This window comes from Lepisma saccharinum, chromosome 15 (genome assembly GCF_977018435.1).
Source record: "Lepisma saccharinum chromosome 15, izLepSacc3.1, whole genome shotgun sequence".
Taxonomy (NCBI): Eukaryota; Metazoa; Arthropoda; class Insecta; order Zygentoma; family Lepismatidae; genus Lepisma; species Lepisma saccharinum.
The window spans coordinates 22,603,756-22,624,628 of record NC_139243.1 but is presented as its reverse complement, the minus strand read 5'-3'; the positions used below and the strand labels follow the sequence as shown (position 1 = coordinate 22,624,628).

At 41.1% G+C, this 20,873-nt stretch overlaps 1 protein-coding gene across 1 annotated transcript; it reads right to left on the bottom strand.

The window, feature by feature from the left end:
• Nucleotides 1–18,986: 18,986 nt before the first annotated feature.
• Nucleotides 18,987–20,378, bottom strand: LOC145999161 (uncharacterized). Its single transcript, XM_083136094.1, has one exon. It carries the CDS (start codon nt 20,376–20,378, stop codon nt 18,987–18,989), a length of 1,392 nt encoding a protein of 463 aa, XP_082992220.1.
• Between the last annotated feature and the right edge of the window lie 495 nt (nt 20,379–20,873).

Here is a 20,873-nt window from a genome sequence, read left to right as displayed (position 1 = left end):
CGAAAATATTTTCGTGCTTAATCCCTTTCGCGGTTGTTCTGGCGACCCCATTTCATACTTGCTGCGAGTGTTACGCTCACTCATCACAGCGTATTTGGAGATGTGGCCTGGAGTGGCGCTAATTTAGTTGAGTTTATATTTAAGTCCACTTTATGCACAGATACGCTAATTGGGACTGGAACTACAGTTTAAAGTGGGATTCGAACTAAATGTTCCTCCATCGGGTATCGAACCCGGGGCTTTTTGGAGTGGCACTAGTGCCGATTCTGTAAGTCACATGGAAGTCTATAGTTTGCATATTTCCCACAGACATCTTGGCTCTACAATAGCAAAATAGACTGCCAATTATTAAACACATGTATCTAATGTGTTCCACGGCTTGAGAGAGAGAAAGAGGGACAATATTGTGTACAGTTGTTAGTAATACGTATTAGTACAGTACAAAAGCTTTCAGTATACAATTTTAAGCCATCCTTCACACTTCAGTATTATTATTATTACAATAAAATATGATTTACTTATTTTAATTAGCTTTTGTTACTTTTGGCTAATCGCGAAGATTGGGATCGATGGTAATAAGATAAAATAAATGAAAGGAGAATATCACAATAACACATTGACAGAACACAAGACAAGCCCACAGAGAATTATACTGGCTGTGACTCCAGACGCCAGAGCCTCGTTAGCTGGAGTGTACTACGTGGAAGTAAGGTTGGCTTTTGGGCGGCTTCTCAAAAGGCCTCCCCATGCACCTCAAAATAAAATAAAGAGTAGTGCAAGAAATTGTATTGTACACTTGTAATAAAAGACCCTGGATGAACAACAAGAGGCCCGTAACAAGAATATATATACCCTGTGCCAGCTAACTGTAGAGCAGGGCCGCTCATATCGGCAGAGGAAGAGGAGGAAAACAAGAGTGGTGAAAGCGCAGTCTTGCCAACCGTACGGTCTAGACCTTAGTCCGTACGCTAAATTCACGGCTCGTCAAAATTTGCTCTTGCAGTTTTATCCCTAATATTTCCCTAAGAAATTCTTAAACCAATCGTACGGACCTGGAGATAAAAATATCGTCAGTTTGCCATGTGCGTTCGGTATTATCCTTTTCAAGAGTTGGCAACGCTGAATTGGAAATCGGGGAACTCCCGTCGCCCATTGCACAATCCCGTTTCTCTCACTGTTCATTGGTGGAGCAGCCTCGCGTCACTACTTGCGCAGAGACTTGTTCTCGTTCGCCTGGTCTACAGTTAGCTGGTACGGAGCTTTAGGCTGTTTGAAGTTTTCGCCTTGTAATCAAGGTGTCAAAGGTTCGTTACCCGGTGGAATTGAACCTTTAGGAACGATGCAAATGCGTGATTATTAATAAAGTGTTGTTCGTATGGTGCAACGCAATACGTCACATTCGCCTTTGCAGATATAATGATATGCAGTCACGCGAGTCTAGAAGAAGATTGTTCTGTACTAGATCGATTGAATCAGCTTATTTCTCGTCGCTCTTCTTCCAATTTTGGACCTTCTTGAAGGGACAGTCTCAAAAGAAATGAGGTGTGGTAGCCTTTTACGAAGGCACACAAGAGTGCACGTAGTATACAGGGTTGTTAAAGTTCCACGAACCCATAAATTCTAATTGGTTCCGCTGCAGGACCGAAATATTTTTTCCCGCACAATTTACATTCGGTCAAAGTTGCGTATTGTTTAATTGAAAACAGGGTTCCTGGACAGAATTTAAATTGATCCGGAAAAAAGGTTCCTGGACCGAATTGAAATACTTGAGATAAAGAGGTTTTTTACGGTCCAGAACCCATTCACGCTTGCTGATTTTCTCTCCTGGACCGGAATTGAATTTATTTAAAATTCCTGGACCTTTAACAGCCCTGCTCTAGACTGCATTTTTGTAGACTAGCGATGCCCTGGCGTCTGGAGTCACAGTAAGTGTGTGTCGTGATTAGGGGAGGGGCGGGGGCAGTTGCCCCGCTAGAAGCCAATCGCCGCCACTGATTCTCATCTTCGCAATTAGCTGAAAGAGGCAGAAAAGCGAAGTAAAATAACTAAATTCAAATCTATGAAATACACTCGTGCCCAGAAACTGTGGCGAAATATTGAGACAGTGATTCGACCACTCAAGATGCTCCATCACCGAGGAGGGAGGGTGCAAAAAATTCATTGTTGCGAGGTGGTGGAAAGCATAAAGACTTGCATTGGCCATTAACCTTTTTAAACGCAATTGCGTTGCAAAAGTACAATAGACGTAGGTGTCCAGTGAAAAACTCCTCCCCCTGACACTGGAAGGTACGGCCAGTGGGAGGTTTGTTACGGACCACGTGGTTTTTGCTTTCTATTGACGTCAGAACCTACTAGCCATGTGATGTTATAGAAATAGGAGACCTTGTGTGGGCTTTGCAGCTCTCAGTTCTCTTTTGCGCCAATTTCTTTCTGGGGAGTCCCCCCACTCCCCCCGCGCGCTCGCCAGATCGATCGCTTACACTGGAAATCACGGAAAATGCTAAATTTCAATTATCTTACGATTGTGAAAGCTAAGCCGCCCCTCTGATAAAACATTTGCGGGTTCAGCTACATTTCCAACAAGAGCCAATGACAAAATTCGAAACCGGAACCCCTGCTGTCCTAGGGGCCTACATAGGGACTAAGACAGACTCTAGCCGAAAGCATGGTGCTGGTGTGGTGTGGGGAACGCAATTGGTTGGTCCATTTTTCATGGACGAAACCTTAAATGTTGATGCTACTTGGATTTGTTAAGTGAACGGGTTTTTTAATCTTTGCTTACGGAAGAAGGTACTTTTTTTCATAGTTTCCATAAAAATTAGCCTCGTCACTGTGAAGGGGTTTTCATGCTAATGGAAGCGTCGTACTGTAATTGTTCGGCACAACCGTACCACATATTCAACCCTTCGGGGAATATCAGTGATCAAAATTATGTGCAATGGCATGTGAACTTCTCTCCCCACATGTCACTATGATCTCTATGCGCTACTGACACGTTAGAGGCTCTCAGATGCTATTTTCTGACACATCGAAAATAGTTACAAGCATTCAAGATACGTGGACAAAACATTCACTAGCGCATTTCTCGTGAAATTCTAGCCTGATTTGATATATCATATCACCACTTTTCCATTTAAGTTGAATTCAACATGACAGCCAACAATATGGCGGACTTCGGCTTGACACACACGGCTATAGTTTCTTCTGGGCCTAACCTGTTTCAACCATGACCAATTGTACCCAGCATAACTCCTTTACATTTTGTAGGAAATGTTAAAAGGACTTTACTAACTGTATATTCCATAGGCCTATATTACCTTCTGTGAACATTATTGTTTCGTACCCTACATTGTGAGTAATGAAATTATGACACGTTACCAAATTTTGACGGTACTAGGAGAAACATGCAGTACAGGGAACTGGTTAAATTTTGTTAATGTATGACAAAGTAACGACAACGGTTATGCGTTACTTTTGAAAGCAAAGTAACGTTAACTGTAGAGAGTTACTTTTTTTAGTAACTTTACCAAAGTGTGGACAGAATCGTGTGAGCGTGTCATGGTCATTGGTTTGTTATTAAGGGCTGCAACACTACAAGCCCACTCTCCTCACTTCCTGTGCGTTTTTCTGCTGAATTAATCAGATGGGACGCCCTCTCCCTTCAAAGCCCGCTCAGGGGTGGTTTCGGAGGGGGAGGAAACAAGTTGACCTTCACCACCACGATCGACCTTGGGAGTTTTGAACGAGAAGGCCCCGCTCAAAGTTTTTACCTTTTATGGCACTTAGAATAGGGAGAGTACAGTCCGAGGCAAAGGTTTTGCAATCAAGCGCCATTCTTCGACTATACCCTTGAAATCGAGGCTCCAAATTTGATTAAATAGTATCCACTTTACATTTTTCAAATACCACGAATGTACATAGGAACTTCTTACGGATGTTAGAAATTTTGAAAATACGTTGTTTTACTAATAAATATGTTACGTGAAAATTTTACATGCACTTGTATTTATCTCACAAGGGAGGTTTTCTAAGTTTCCCCCTCCGATTTCCATGAAACTTGGCAGATGTATAGAGGGGCCCAAAGGAAGAAATACTGTTTTTTTTTTTTGCTTCGGCTAAAAAACTGTTTTAGGGGGCAAAACCCCCCTCAAATTTCAAGATTACAAATTGAATTGGGGATCTGACCCCTGTGTCCCCGTTCGATTTCCATGAAACTTGGCAGGTGTAGAGAGGGGCCCAAAGGAAGAAATACATGTTTTTATGTTTCAGCTAAAAACTGTTTTAGAGGGCAAAACCCCCCTCAAATGTCAAGATGAGGAGAATTCGAAGTGGGGATCTGAAACCACGTCAATATGGCATAGGAAGAACACGCACATATAATTGGAACACACACAGCACAGAGCTGTGTTTGCCAGTGATATGCACTTCATATCTCAAGTTTCCCACGTGTGTATCTGCCAGTACTATTAGCACAGAACTTCAACCGGCATCGTCCTTCACGATAGCACTTGCGTTTGGTACCGACAATCTTACAGTTCTGTGCTGTGTGTATTCCAATTATACGTGCGTGTTCTTCCTATGCCATATTGACGTGGTTTCGGGGTCAGATCCCCACTTCAAATTCTCTTCATCTTGACATTTGAGGGGGGTTTTGCCCTCTAAAACATTTTTTTAGCTGAAACACAAAAACACGTATTTCTTCCTTTGGACCCCTCTATACACCTGCCAAGTTTCATGGAAATCGGAGGGGGACACTTAGATAACCTCCCTTGTCAGTTTTATAAATACAGACAAATTGTACTAACGATGCTTTATGGTTCATTTTCGTTTGATTTACTTGCCTTCGCTTTTCTGCCACTTTTGGCTAATCGCGAAGATGAGGATGAATTGGTAAAGATGGATGAAGAGACAATCGCGCAGCCGGTCCCTGTGGCGGAGCGGTTAGCACATCGTGCTACGACGCAAGGAGTCGCGGGTTCGAATTTCGGCCTGGGCATTGATGTTTGTGAGTGTCCATTCATCAATTTTGTCATGTCATCACTCATCCCGATCTTCGCAAATTAGCCAAAAGTAGCACAAAAAGCGAAGTAAAATAAAGCAAATCAATGAATCAATATAGGGACAACACAACATGAGCCCCACAGAGGTTCGTACTGACGCCAGAACCTCGTTAGTCTGCAGCAATGAAGTCCAGGGTGTACTATGTAGAACTGAGAGTGAAAGATATCCCCGTACACCTTAACAATGCCTTATGAATTAATTATTTTATCGGTATTCTACTCTACAGAATAGCTATATTAATTTATTGACGAAAGTTCACTAGAATCTTTCAATTAACAGATATAGAGGACGATAAAGATTCTATTATTCAGAAACTTTGAACTTCAGTCCACGAAATTTCATGGATATGTTGCTTTTTGTGAAAAATCGAGAGCTCTCGAACTGTTCGATTGTCAATAACTGAGTAATGAGGTTCAATAGATAATGTTTTACCGTAGGAAGTTGTTTGTTGTGTGTCTCTGTACACTTACTTGCACACTTTTATCAACGGTTGATTTAGATGCAGAGATATCGACGGTTAAAAGTCGTCTTACCGATTGTTTCGCCTTCAATATACAGAATGAGTAAACTACAGATTGAGATTTATATCGAAGTTATTTCAGTCCACTAAATTATGTATTTGTGTGTCTAGTAGTGATTGATTTAACGCCATATCGCATTTATGCTAAGATTTTTTTTATTTAGCGTCGTTTTCTCTCACTTTGTCCATTCGCGACGTTGATGATGAGAGTACATATGATGACAAAGATGCCCAGGCCAACAGTACAGAAAAAGATGACAAAATGGGGAGTGATTACTAAAAAAAAAAAAGTATACATAACACCCCCTTTCGAAAATTCTGGGCACTCTTGGCCAATCGCGGCGGAGAGGGTGAATGACAGTTGGGTGAAATTGAAGAACATTTACAGAGAAAAAACACCAATGCCCAGGCCGGAAGTACTGGCGCTAGTGTCGAAAGGGGGTGCGTGTGACAAGGCCTACTGCCCTAACGGGTATGACTCATCGCACGAAAATCAAACACCTTCCTATTCTGACGCAAGCGCTGAAAGGTTCCGTGGTTAGGTTAGGCATCTCAGGTTTAAATCTCTAGCATAAATACACGACATTTAGCCTCAGAAAACAACTTTTGATCGAGAAGGTGTTGTTGTTTTTCTTTGGATGTTTTGTTTTTCTCTGTTACTATTGTTGTCATATCCTGTGTAAGATCTAACCTTGGCAGGTTGCTACTTTGTATTCCTTTTTTATATTAATTTTAATATTAATTTGACACGTATCATATTTATTGTACCTTATCGAGTCTATTGATTTAATATTCTGTGTATCTTCAAACTAAGAATAAGAACGTTTTATGGATTGATGCTACATACTCTTCTTCCTGGTTCGATTTTTTGTTTTTGTAACAAGTAATTAATACATGATTAATAAATATTTGTTGTGGCCTGTTATGAATATAGACCTAGGTATGAGTTTGTATACATGTATATACTGTATATGTTTTATGTATTTCTTTGAATTAAATATTTTTACTGCGGTTGGTTTGATGTGAAAGGTATATGTGTGATTGTTATTTTCAATGTTTATATATGATTCAGATTATGAATATGTATTATACAGAGTGAACCAAAAGTAGGTGGACAGTAATGGAATAGGGTTTGTGTTAGGGTTATACTATAACAATGGTGTTCATTATAACAATGGTGTTTGTGTCTGCAAATGCTGAAACAGTTAGAAGAAAATGGGTTGAAACATTTGGAACTCAAGCCCCAAAGAGACAAACCATTTACCATAAATGTTATTCACTGTCCACCTACTTTTTGTTCACTCTGTATTATGAACTTCTTGTATGTGGTTGAGTGTAAGAAAAGGCATGAGCCTTAATCTCCGCCACACAAAATAAGAGGCAAATAAATAAATAAATAACAATGTGATAATACAAGACAATATAAATAGCAGGAGCGTATATTCCAGGTCAGCTAGGATATCTACGAAGCCTAGAAAGTACTGTAAAATACTGAAGAAAAATCTATTAGAAATTGTGAATAGATTGATTTCAATGAGAAGATAGTGGCAATTCTGAAGTTGGCAACCTGAATTCTTGGGAGTTGGCAACCTGAATTCTCGGGAGTTGGCAACCTGAATTCTCGGGAGTTGGCAACCTGAATTCTCGGGAGTTGGCAACCTGAAATCTCGGTAGTTGGCAACCTGAAATCTCGGTAGTTGGCAACCTGAAATCTCGGTAGTTGGCAACCTGAAATCTCGGTAGTTGGCAACCTGAAATCTCGGTAGTTGGCAACCTGAAATCTTGGGAGTGTGCAACGTGGCTTCCTTGAAGACGTCAAGAATGAGCCTACTAATAGTCTTCTCCCCTCCTCCATAGTCTAGGACCAGGTATCATAGTGAGCTAGTCCAGGTCTTAAGACTCAGCATACGCCACTGGTAAATAGGCATTTGCCTTTTGGTGAACGAAAGCGGAGAGGAAACCTGTAATGCTCATATTTTCCAAAGGCACAGAAATCCAGGCGTTTCCCTACTGCAGGGGCTTGCACTGTTCACAGCCTTTCTCATGGTTTTCTGTGAACAGTACAGCATGCGGTGAAAGCATTCAGCAAACACGATCCGACAAAAAACTAGTAAGGTTTGTTTTGACAAAAAGGAGAGGATGAAAAAGAAGCTTTTTAACGGAGGAGGGGGGAGGGATGCATTTGGGAACTTCTTCTGTGTGAAAGCACATGGGCGAGAGGGGATTAGGGGGGGAGAGAGGGGGAACATGGGAACGTGAAGTATTTTTCCTCGGGGTATTTCTTGGAATCCCGTGCTGCCTTTTTAAGTGAACAGGCCGCCGAAGAAGGGGGGAAAATTAAAGCTACAAGGTTACGGCCAAGGGCAGATAGGCGTTCAGTCAGGGAATCTTCTTCTCTCCAGTATCAATCAATGAATGCAAGTGTTGCCACTTGAGAATATCTTGAAGTCTCTTTTTAGGTGCGGGTATAAGCGGTATTTAATTGTCGGCTGAGGCTCGACCCGTTCACGTTCTCATCGGGGAAATTCCCCACGAAGAGGGAATTTTTGTGTCAAAAAGGGAAAAATATGTGGAAGCATTTGCGGGAAATGGGAAAAATCTACACCAGTGCTTATTTTTGTGCCGATTTGTGTCGCCGGAAAGTTCCTGTAGGGGTGTTACGCCATTATTATATCCTTGAAGAGTGATTAGTACTTGATCCACCAGATGAATAATATGCAGCACAAGCGTTTTTCTTTTGTTGTTTAAACATTCATACATTTGTACTGGCTTTAATATTTATATCATTTTGTCACTAAATTTTAAATACCTCGCCCCACAATTTTGAAGTTAGGGGTGGGGAGAATTGTAACCTTTCACATAAAAATATTTTTTATTGTATTTTTGAAACCTCGTGGAACATTTATTTGGATTATGTGGTAGAATATTAACAAAATCAAGTTCTAATCTTACTCTTGTATTTTACACTGAATTTATGGATTAACATATTTTTTTGTATTATATTACGATGATAATTTCCGGGTTTATGCTTTTCAGAGCCCGAGAAGAGTTTTAATTCTGACATTTCGACTATTGGATGAAAACTTGATTTTTACAGAAGGGGAGGAAATGGGAGGGGGGTTGACTGACAGTTTTGGCAGCCAATCATGAAACCCCCTTCTGTGTAATGCAGTATGTACACTTGAAGTGTTAATATGAGTGATGATATGATGAAATTGTTGAATGGACACACACATATCCATGCCCGGGCCAGGATTCGAACCCGGCACCCCCTGGCGTCGTAGCGCAATGTGCTAACCACCCCGCCACAGGGGCCGGCTTGAGTTTATCATTACAACCCCCCCCCCTATACAACCCTAGATTGAAAATTCTGAACGAGCCCCTGAATTACATTGACTGGCATCATTAGCGTAAATTCGATTTGGGGGCGGGGAGAAGGGGACGAGGTTGGTGCTGGAATTCTAACTTTGATTTTGCTAGTTCTTTCCTGGTTTACATTCGAATATTTTGATTCTCTTAATTTCGGGCTACACGAGGAACACTTTCCATGTCCGGCCAGACGCGAGGACCCGAAACTGCTCCTCCCCCACCAAGGCGGGCTGGAGAAAAAAAAGACGTCTGTTCGATTAATGGTTGTAGGAGGAGGGGACCTAGCATTACGGTTATGGCAGTATTATTTTTACTTGTTCTCTAGGGAATGTGAAGCTTCAGATACCCTAGAAAAACACATGAACGGAAAGAGGACACGTTGAAGATTCTATTTGTTGTCGGAAAAGTAAAAAACTCCCATTTGCCGTAACTTGAAGACGAAGTTGTTTGCTGTTTCTTCTCCATAAGTAATGCATGGGATTCTGAAAATATTGTAGCGATCGTATCTAAGTTTATAACCAACTTTGAAAAGTAGCTTCCACTTGTAACGTGGGGGAGAAGTTCATACTCTCTTGTATGACGTTGTTTTTTCAGTAGCAATTCCCATTCAGAAATACCAGGTGTCCCAGAAGCCTTTTAGTGTCGAATAACATTGGTACCTGGGGGAAACCCTGGGGGGTAAAGGCGGTCAGGGGCGTGATGCTGATCACATCACCCCCACTCACGACCGGATCAAGAAAGTGTGGGGCGTTACCGCCACACCCCCTATACGCCTTCATGGCGTGGTGCTAAGCACAGGGTAGCACTTTACCTTTTTTTACCCAGAAGTCTTTCCCTGATTACAAACTTTATTCATAACCGCTATATGCAAGGTAGAGATGTGAAAGTGGTGCCAAAATGTTTGAAAACTAACAATGAGTAACGTGGCTGTATGTGGCCCTATGTGCCCATAAAACCGAAAATGTTCACAAATCGGGAAAATGCTCAGCATGTCCTCTGGTATCACGAGACCGGTGCAGAGAAACTTTCAAATGTACAGAATTCTTTCCTCTAGAATATCTGCCATCAATAAGTTGGTATTTAAAAAATGGAATTTATCTTCATTCCCAAATCCTTTCAGGTCCAAGAAACATTGTATGGAAAGATGCCACCCGATGTCAAGAGCATTAATTCCGGATTCCTCAACAAAAACTTGGTTAGTTTTCCAACATTTTGGCAGCACTTTCACATCTCTACATTGCATATAGCGGATATGAATAAAGTTTGTAATCAGGAAAGACTTCTGGGACACCCGGTATCTTCCAAATGTAGTATATTAATAGTAGTAAAGTTATCCTTCATAGTCCTCTTCCTTCGCATCGCAATGTTTTCAGTTTTTACCGACAGGTCGAGGAGGACTATTTTGTAAACAGTCGACTAGCAATGGAAGCTTTTGTAAACTTCAAACGTACACAAACGATAAGCATGTGGCTCAAAGTGTGTACCAGCTCTTACGGAAAAGTACGCGTCGCCACACATTTCCAAGTTTTTACGAATCGGTAGGACCGTCCGTAAATTTCTGGACCGGAATCTGAGAAATAAATTTGTCGCTAATCCCTATTCCGGAAAAAAAAAATCCTGATTTTCGGGATCCCGAACAGCAATTCTTTTTTTTTTTTTTTTTTTTTTTTTTGTAAATGTCAATTTTAATTCCAGAAATGCGAAAATAATAAGTGCAGGGAGCCCATCAAAACCAGTGGCGTATCCAGAAGTTGCAGTTGTGAGGGCGAAATTCAGTCGCGTTACCTCGCCTCACCGAGAATCAATTCTAACCCACACTTACCATGCTTATTGTTTTATATAAACATTATATGGTTCTGTTAGCAGGGCCAATTACGGTGTAGATGTCGTTATCATCATAATTGCTCCCATAGTCACGATAAATTGAACGATCAGTTATGTGAAATGAATGAATAAATAATTAAAACCCATTCTCTCCATGGGTCTTGGGGGTTCGATCACCTTTTGAGACATTGCGGAGGGGTTGGGATCCAAATTTGAACTAGGTCCAGTTTCGATCATCCTATCTTGAACAAAAAAATAGATCTATTTTTTTCTAGACTTGGTGATAAACTAGAATAATTGAGTCTTCAAGTCACAAATGCGATCAATGTTGCGTTCAGTTGCCAGCATTCAGGCAGCAAAACGGGATTTTTTGAACGACTGAGAAAAATGTTAGAGAAACGTTGTTTGTTTGGATGTCCTCTATACGTTTCTGTGGTCCGTGGGCGCCATTAAAATCACACCCTGTATATATGTATATTATTTACACAGTATTGTTTTATAAATGAAACATCGTGCAGCACTATTTACTCTGATGTAAACTATAAAATATATAAAGTAATATAAAAACAAACTAAAATCACACTCTTTAAATTTAAAAAAAGTGTATTGTGACAGCTACGTGGGTGGGGTTACTGTAGAGACTTGCTAATTCGAACTCCAAAGGGACAACAAAGATTCGAATTATCCAAGTTCGAATTAGATATTCCTTTGTATGTGTGTATATATACATACATATTTACAAGTAGTTTTCATGTAAAGTAAGGTTTATTGGCTGGAGAAACTATGTGCGTTCAATTTAGATGTGTAAGTAAGTCATGCTCTTTGCATTGTATTTTAAGGCTTATGTTGCTCACAAACCGGTCGACGACTTTTGGAACACCCTGCATTCCAAATGGAATCCACATAAAAAGAGGCGCGTTTGGTTCATTTTCGATGAAGGTAGTACGTGTAAAAGCTTATTTGTTTCCGTCCCCCAACCTAACCCGTGTTTTTGTTTGGGTACCTCTGTGGTGCCAACAGGTCCTAGGTTGGATCCCAGTGGAGGTGATCGACTTCGTGCGTGTGTGTGTGTCTTTGTGTCCCAGTGATGAATTTGCTCCAACTTCAGTGTTTTTCTCCCTGAGTTTGCACCACTGCCGACCATGGTGGTAGTTTTCAGCTTCTCTCTTTCCCACAGATCCGTGCCCGGGCCACGTGATACGTAGTCATCACTGGACAATGACCTTTAGAGCGGCAAACTTCACACGGGACTTAAGGCTCAAAATCGCTTGCTCTCCCCCCCTTCAACATTCCAGGAGTGGGACACTCAGGTATGCGGAAAGGTTGCCTCTCTTCTTCATCCCTCCCTGATGCTTCTTTGTTCATACCATCAACTACCAACTTTTTTAGTGGATCGCAGACCCGTAGTCAGTGTTTCCAGAACCATTATATTGGGACCGTTTGTAATGAAAAAAATGTGTGATTTTCTTTTTGATGACAGTTCGTTTTATGCACACACAGGTTAATGGGCACTGATCCCATTGTGTAAAGTGGATATCGTGTGGGTTGGTCTTTACATACCTTAGGTGTGTAATGGCAATGGTAGTGCGCTGCAAAGTCAGGGGTTATGGGTTCGAATCCCCAAGGCGCTGGGATTTCATTGCTCTTGTTGCGTTATCTCTACCGCTTCACGATTGCTTCATTCCCAAGAAGTCCCATTATCCATTTCTGGATATTCTTTCGAAAACAAGTTCATCCCATTTCTGGATCCTTAAAAAAAAAAAAAAAGGCCAGCTATCTGATTCTGGATTCTCCAAAAAGGACACGCTACGCTATACGTTTCTGGCAGTGGCGTATGCTTAGTCGAAAACCTGGACTATCTCAGTATGGCACGTGGTCCTAAGCTATGGAGGAAGAAAAAAGACTAGGCTCGCATGAACCCCCGAAGTTATTAAGACGTGGTTCGACAAACCAATTTTGCTCGCTGTTTACTTCTTCAAGGAATCCATGTTGCCACCCCAACGGCAGCCAGGTTGCAAACTTCTAATAATCCAGGTTGCCAACTTCTAATAATTCAATTCAAGTTGCCAACTTCTAACAATTCACGTTGGCAACTACCAAGAATTCAGGTTGCCAACTTCTAATAATTCAATTCAAGTTGCCAACTTCTAACAATTCAGGTTTGTCAACTACCAAGAATTCAGGTTGCCAACTTCTAATAATTCAATTCAAGTTGCCAACTTATAACAATTCAGGTTGCCAACTTATAACAATTCAGGTTGCCAACTCCCCAAGTATTCAGGTTGCCAACTTCAGAATCGCATAATTTTCTTATTGAAATGGATAAATTTGTTCAAAGTTTCTAATCGATTTTTTCTTCTGCATTATACTCTCTAGGCTTCAGGCTTCGCAGATAGCCTAAGTAGCTTAGAATATACGCTACTGGTTTCTGGATCCTCCAAAAGAAAGGCCTATCTGATTCTGGATCTTCCAAAGCAAAAAAAAAAAAACTGCTATCCTTTTTTGGATTCTTTAAAAATAAGCATTTTCAGTTTCTCTACCAAAAGGGCCTGATCACCATTTCTGGATCTTCTACCAAAGAGAACTTAGTTTCACAATCCTCTATCAAAATGATCTACTGGACCCTATTGTTTAAAAGACCTCCTGTCCGTTTTTGGATATAGAAATGTATTCTCTCGCTCTCTCTTTCCGTTTCTCTATCGTCTCTCTACCAGAGGGGTCTCTGCTTTTAGTTTCTGGACCCTTTACCAAATGGACCTGCTCTCTGTTCCAAAACCTCTACGAAGAAAATCTGATTTTATGAACCTTCCAAATGTTCCACGCTCCACTTGCTTAGTGCCTGCGGTTGCGTTGAAGTTGGAAGTCTATTTTTCGGAATGGACGTTCGAATGCAAATTCCATGGTTGCGCTCAGCCCGTTGCAGAGAACGGTTCCGCGGCCGAAATAGGCGAGTTTTTCGGCGACCGCGAACGGTATGAAGAGGTTTGTGCTGGAATGTGTTTGACCGGTTCAACATCACCGACTCTTGGTATGTCGCGCTTCCTTGCCCAGGCAAAATCTTCGAACGCCTGGCAGCACGGTGGAATTTCAAAGGGAAACACATGGTTTTTCCAAACAGGAAGAAATCTTGCCTCGGTTTTCGGCTGTCGTCCGCATTCCACAAGTTTTTTTAAGGCAGTTTTTTTTTCTATGAAGTGCCTTTTTTTCCTTCTGAGACGGGAGTTTTTCCCCTCCTCTCTCCTTTACATTCTAGACCGTCCAATGTGCCGAAGTTAGAATTTAGGAACATTTTGAGCGGAAATTCCCTTTTTTTCCCTCTTGGTGACACAAATTTCCTCACGAGGTACATTCTTCACCAAGAATTTCCCACACATAACGTAATAACAATTCTTGAAAAATCAGTACACACATACAGTGGGTAATACAGGGTGCCACAGGGAAGTAATGCCATTTGTATTACGTAGAAAAAAATCACATCTGGAAGGTAATGTCCACCTTCCATACTGCAGTTTTCCAGTCGAGAGTTGAAGCTGCCCCACACGCGGTCCAATGTCTCCTGAGTGATCTGCTGCACCTCCCTACGAATAGCGGTCTTCAGTTCGTCTAATGAAGGGGGGGGCTTTGTCAACCTAAACCCGCTCCTTTAAATACCCCCACAGAAAGCAGACGCACATAGGTCGGGAGATCGCGGAATAACCTCTGAGCTGCAAAAACCGAGTCGCCGTTTCTCACATGTGCTTCATACGTGAACACGCCATGTTCCACTGACCACGCCTCCATTGTAACTGCAATAAACAAATGTAAAATAAGTGGCAATAGAGCACACACATTATACAACAAAAATAATACAGTTTGGTGTACAATTAACTGAGTAATGTTCATTCAAAATGAGTAACTTCCCTGTGTCACCTATGTTTGTTCCTCTTATTTCAGTCGTGTAAAATGCAGGAACCAGTTCAGAACTGAATGTTTTCATTAGATTTATTTTGTAACGTCACGAATGTAAACGTCATGACTAAAATTACCTTGTAAAATTCAAGACATGGTTCGTAAACTTTGTAATTTTTTTTCAAGTCAGTTTTATACACAAAAATTTGTAGGGACGCCCATAAGTATGCAGTAGTACTTGATTTTTGTTATTTACTGGCGCTTTTCTGACTCCTTTGGCTAATCGCGACGATGAGGATGAAATTGATAATGGGACACCCATGTCCAGGTCGGAATCCGAACCCGGGGCCCCAGGCGTCGTGCTAACCACTCCGCCACGGAGGTCGGCGTGCAGTTGTACTAATTTCGTTGACTACATCCCAGTTCGTGAAAGAAGTAGGAAAACGAGAGAAAAACTGTTTTCATTCACATGCTGAGCTTGGACATCCGGTAGTGTGTTTTTGTGCTTTCGTCACTCTTTTCTTCAAGAGATGTGCTTGCTCGCTTATTCGGAATGCCACGGTAGGACAGTGCACTCTGGGGAAAAGAAAAAAAAAGAATCTCTTCTCTTGTTTTCGTCAAAACACGCGTTAAAAACCACACCAGGGGGAGCGCAGGTCGAATCAGCACGGAGCAGAAGGAATGCGCCGCCCGAGGCGATAGACCTGGCAACACTGCGTCCGGGTGGTCTACTAATAGTATTCCGCTCTGTGAAAAGAACAGTTAGCCCCGAGGGCCCGGCTTTCCTGCTAGCTGAAGTCTTGAAACTATATATCCCCCCACTTCCCCCTTTCCCCTAAATCCTTTTGTGCTCTCCACCCCTCACAATACATAATTTGTCCTGTGGTTAAGCGGGGATCTGATCGTGGTGCAGTTGATGACGTCATGCTGAAAACTCTTGCATTGAGCTCTTCTCGCCTTGTGGTTTTTGTGTTACGTCTATCGGCTCGCAGACAGGCAGTGTTGCCAGCTGTCAATATGAAAATAGCGCCGGGTAATCACCACTTACTTCTGGTCCCACTTGGATAAATGGCAGTGAATAGTAGTTGTAAAACGTAATCTGGGGGAGGAAAATAAAAGATTACTTCTCGAACACTTTTTGCGGCTTCTCTACTCATGGGAGCGAAAAGTCTCCAATACGTGCAGTGTACCTTCAACAAGGCAAGTTTGACAAAGTCCCTTTATTCTCAGATATGCTATCGAAAATATACATGGAGTGATATCCGAGCCACTACCCAAGGAGGCACTCCACCGTAATCGAAACCGCACACTTTTATTTCTATGGGAAGCTCTCCTTTCGCACAATGGAAACAAAGTACTTGTACCCCCCCCCCCAAATGGACAGTAGCTTCCTTGTTAATTATGCATATAGTTGATATTCTATTATAAGTTTACAATGTTTCTGTGCGCGCTTTGAATCACGCTCCCTGAACAAACTAAATTCCTATTCTCCAAGAAGCTGTGACTTCTTTTTGCTCATCCTGTAGCAGAGCTGGTAATCATTTTTAGATCAGCTGTATTAACAATGATTATATAACAAGTATTCATACATACCAAAATTTTGACTTAAAACAATTTTCTCAGCGCGATTTCGGGAGTAAGTAATATTAAAAAAAAACGATAGGTGGCGTTGCTGTAATTAGACATGTATGAAGTGTTTACGCTAATGAAAATACATAGAGGATAAGATAATGTACTTCTTCAAATGACACAGAAATGAGGCGCAAAAAAAGGGGTTCGATCACCCTTTACATCACCTTCTTAATTAGTGTGTTCTTTCATAAATACACAAACTTCACTTGATGATTTACGACTTATTTGTAGTATAGGTCCCGTGTTCGAATTCCAGCTCGGGCAAGGATGCTCTTTGTGAGTGTTCCAAGAAAGTGGATCGTAAATAACAAAAATCAAACCAGTTTTAAATGGGATCCGAAGAACTGGATCGAATCCTGACAACTTGATTGCAAGACAACTAGAAAATAATACTTTTTGCCCCTTCCTTTTATTTTTTTTTATTTGAGAATGAAATACAGCACCACCCATTTTACACTAAAGTCATCAACAATGGAAAGAACAAAAATAAAAATTACCAAATAGCACAATTAAATATTATTAAGCTCTATATATGTTCTAATGGAAGACAGAGGCGTACTTTGTGGAAAATGCATCAGCTCTCGATGGGAGCTTGTTATATTGACTGGGAAGTCTGTGGAAGAGGGATTTTTTCTTTAAAAAATTGTAGTCCAGGCTTCTCTGTGTAAAATAGATTTGTATTACGTGTTGTGCGCATAGGCACTCGAAAGTGGAATTCCTGGAGGAACGTGTTGCAACGGATTTTTAAAAGTTAGCCCCTCTGTCTTTGTCACGTGTTATTCTTACTTTATCGATCTTATGCTATTCCGTTTTCTTTACATACATTCATCTGTATTCTTGCTTCAATCTTGTCTTCGTATGTGGAGAAAGAGAGAGGGTTTCTTTCCTTCTATCTATTTCTCTGATCATTGCATTTAAAACGAAAGGAGAGAAGAATACAAGAAGAAAGCCAGCAAAGAGCCTTGCTTTGCGCTGTACCAGAAAACACCTCGGGCCTCGTACCGCTTGAACCAGACGTTGGAATTTTTCTGAATGAAACCTCTCGCCGCCAGGTTCGCAGAAGGTCGAACGGATCCCCCTCCCGCTCCCTCTGTGCCCCTCCCCCCCTCTCCCTCTGTTGGGGGACCCCTCTGGGAGAGCCATGTGAGGCGACTGTGGGAGAATGCGCATAAAAAATTCCCCGGCCGGGTTGATTGCTCTTCTGCTCGGCTACCAAGCTTCAGGCAAGGTCTTCGGTGGCGGCACTCTCGGCGATTTTATGAAACATGAGCTCGTAGCGCACGCCAACCGGCCAGATAGTTCCCGTGCTTGCTCACAGAGGGCTCTGGCAGCACTGTTCCGTCTGTATGTCGGGACGAATTTTTCTTTTCTTCGTGATTTTATACCCCTGGATGAACAAGGACAAATAGTATGTTGAAAACATGCGATACATTAATATAATTTGTGTGTGTTCCTAAAAATTGGTAAATTTAGTAATACTATTGTAGTTGCTATATGAATACAAAGTTTGCACAAGAACACGTATTCATGATCTAGTTTGTGTAGAATATAGATGAAATTTGTATAGAAACAGCTGCCCTGGCATGTAAATTAATATCAAAAATTTAAAATATAGAATATTTATTGAATAATAAAAAATGATGTTATATCCAGGTGATAGAAGAAAGTTCCTGATTAATATTTTATTTATTTATTTATTTATTTGTCTCTTATTTATTTATTTATTTGTGGCGGAGATTAAGGATCATGCCTTTTCTTACACTCAACCACATATAAGTTCATAATATAGAGCATATTCATAAATTGATTCATATATAAACATTGCAAATAACGATCACACATATACCTTTCATGTCAAACCAACAGCGGTAAAATATGTAATTCAAAGAAATACATAAAACATATATATACATGTACACGCTCATACATAGGTTTATATACATAGCAGGCCACTACAAATGTTTATTAAACATGTATTAATTTGACGAAACAAAAAAAAATCAATCCATAAAACTTTTTCTCTTCTTTTGAAGATACCTACGGAAATTGATTTCCTCATTATGTGGACTTTCTGCTGAGGCACCCAAACAATGTCAACCTCACTTCCACATAGTAGACCCCGTAACTGTTCTTTGCAGGCCAACGAGGCAATGGCGCCTGGCCCTACGGCCAGTATAATCATCTGTACGGCTGTGTGTGTGTTGTCCGGTGCCTTGTCCTGGTGTGTGATGAGTGCCCGTTTACAGCCGTGAATGAATATTTTAGTCGTTCAGGCACGTTTTCATTTCAGCTATTGTAAGGGGCTGGTGCAAAATAGCCTAAGTGCTGACGCACCCACAATTTTCATTTCTATGAATCATTATTTCATGGCTAATCTTGTAACTAGGGCCAGGATTTTTATGACTTATTCTCCATGCAGCTTTAGAACGAAGTAGGCATGGCCCGTAAGTTACCGAAATTTGTATTAATGCGCGAGTTGGCCGCTTTCTATTCGCTTGCATTGGCCCCTCCCTCCCAGCGCACGTGTTAGCCTCAATGTCAGATTTTTCTACAACGTGTTAATAAGAGAATGTTTTTGAATAAGAAATACGTATCTGACATGAATTTTTAAACTTAACTATTTGTTTTGAAATAAACAATGTTGTAAATATGACAAATAAAATAAAATAAAAGCAACAACTTACCAACGACGTCAGTTGTCTTCAATGGGTAATATACCGTCTAAGGAGTCATCTTCATCATCATACACGCAATCAGATTCGGAATCGTCGTCGAGGTTGATAATAAATCGTTCGACAGCTGTTTCTTGCAACCCGTCCATTTCCCACAGTGTTTTTTCTTCGTTTTCCACATGACGAATACAATCCTGCCATTTCTTGGGAGTGACATTCTCAAGTCCTTCCAACAACAAGAGCTTTACATCTTGAAGTTTGAAACTTGTATTGTGTGCTGCAACGTGTCCTTTTACTTGGCTCCAAATTAACTCTATTGGGTTCAGATTAGAGTGGTAAGGTGGTAAACGCAAAACAGTATGTCCGTGGTCCCTAGCAATTTCGTCGATTTCAAATTTGTCATAATTTGTTTTGACGGAAGTTACTTTTGTAAGCAGTTCGGCCTTTAACTGATTGACTTCGTGGGGAACGTTTTTGTTTCTTAGCCATTCACAAATGTCGTCCTTTCTCCATGCTGTTGTCGGAATCCTTTCACATTTTACACTGTGGTAAGGAGCATTGTCCATTACAATAACAGACTGTGGTTCCAATTGCAGAACAATGTTTTGAAACCAATCCTTAAACACTTTGCCGTCCATTTCTTCGTGGTAGTCTTTGGAGGACCGAGATACAAAAAACAGGAGTCCATTCTGTAGGAATCCATCATCGCTTCCAATATGAAGAATGATGATTCTCTTTCCTTTTCCGGTGGGATTCTTTAAGCCAACACTAAGACCAGATGAGAATGCATCCTTTCGGGTTTTTATTGTCTTATCTTGCCGCACGCGGCTCCTAGTATGACCCTCGTTAACCCAAGTTTCGTCCAGATAGTATATTTTCCTACCGTCGATACGAAATTGACGTATTGCACGAAGATAGCGTCTTCTCCAAAGCACTATGTCGTCACGGTCAATAAGAGCGCTGCGATTCTTTCGGCGCACAAATTCAAAATTTAAATCAAGTAGCACTTTGTGCAGCGTTGAACGACTAATCTTGCAGATGTCTGGATCATTATTAATTTCAAATAATAATTTGTCTAAAGTAGGCAACTTTTTATCCAGGAAGAATGCATGCACTTTCCTTCTGATAGCGGCAAGTGCAAAATCGTCTAAAATGCGCGATCCGCGTTTTTGTTCGGCTCTCTTTCTTTTCGGAGTAACCACCTTACCACTCGCTTCGATTTCCTTGCGCGCCGCGTAAATACTTGTTTTCGAAACACCTGTGCATTCAGAAGTCAGCGACACAACTTGGTCCACACAACACTCTGGATTCTTCAGTGTAAGATAGTTGAACACGTTCAGCACAATTTTCTTCTCACCACTTGTCAAAGGTTTCCCACGGGGATGCTTGATAACACTTCCGGCTGCAGCCATTATATTAACAAACAATGACACAACCGATACAACACCACGTAAAATCTCGACAACCACCACACGACAAACGAATCTATTCCTCCAAACTTTACTATTGAGTCATTGACCGCTATGGGACATGTTTGAGGGGGTTCACAGCACAGGAAGCTATAAATAACAGTTTGCTTGAGGGTGGAAGCAGCCTTTTCCAGGAAAGTAGTGTTTCCAAATATGATATTTTTACTGTGTACCTTAGCAACAAGAAATTGCAATAAAATTGCAAGAAATAGTATGGTCTTGTTACGCAAAGATACATTGGAACATATTCAACTTTGTAGTTGCAAAGTTGGCTGTTCAGAAATTGGATAAGATATCAGCTTTGTGACAATACTGAACAGGAATGGTGCGTTATCTTTTAAGGATCGGGTAGCAACACTGCAGTTGCCAAGTTCGCCCATCTGCAAGTGAAAAGCCCGTGACCCCTCCCTCTACGGATTCCTTCTTCGAAGCAGTTGC

What these genes read in the sequence shown, in the direction of transcription:
- LOC145999161 (XM_083136094.1), bottom strand. Translation starts at nt 20,378, where the DNA reads ATGGCTGCAGCCGGAAGTGTTATCAAGCATCCCCGTGGGAAACCTTTG.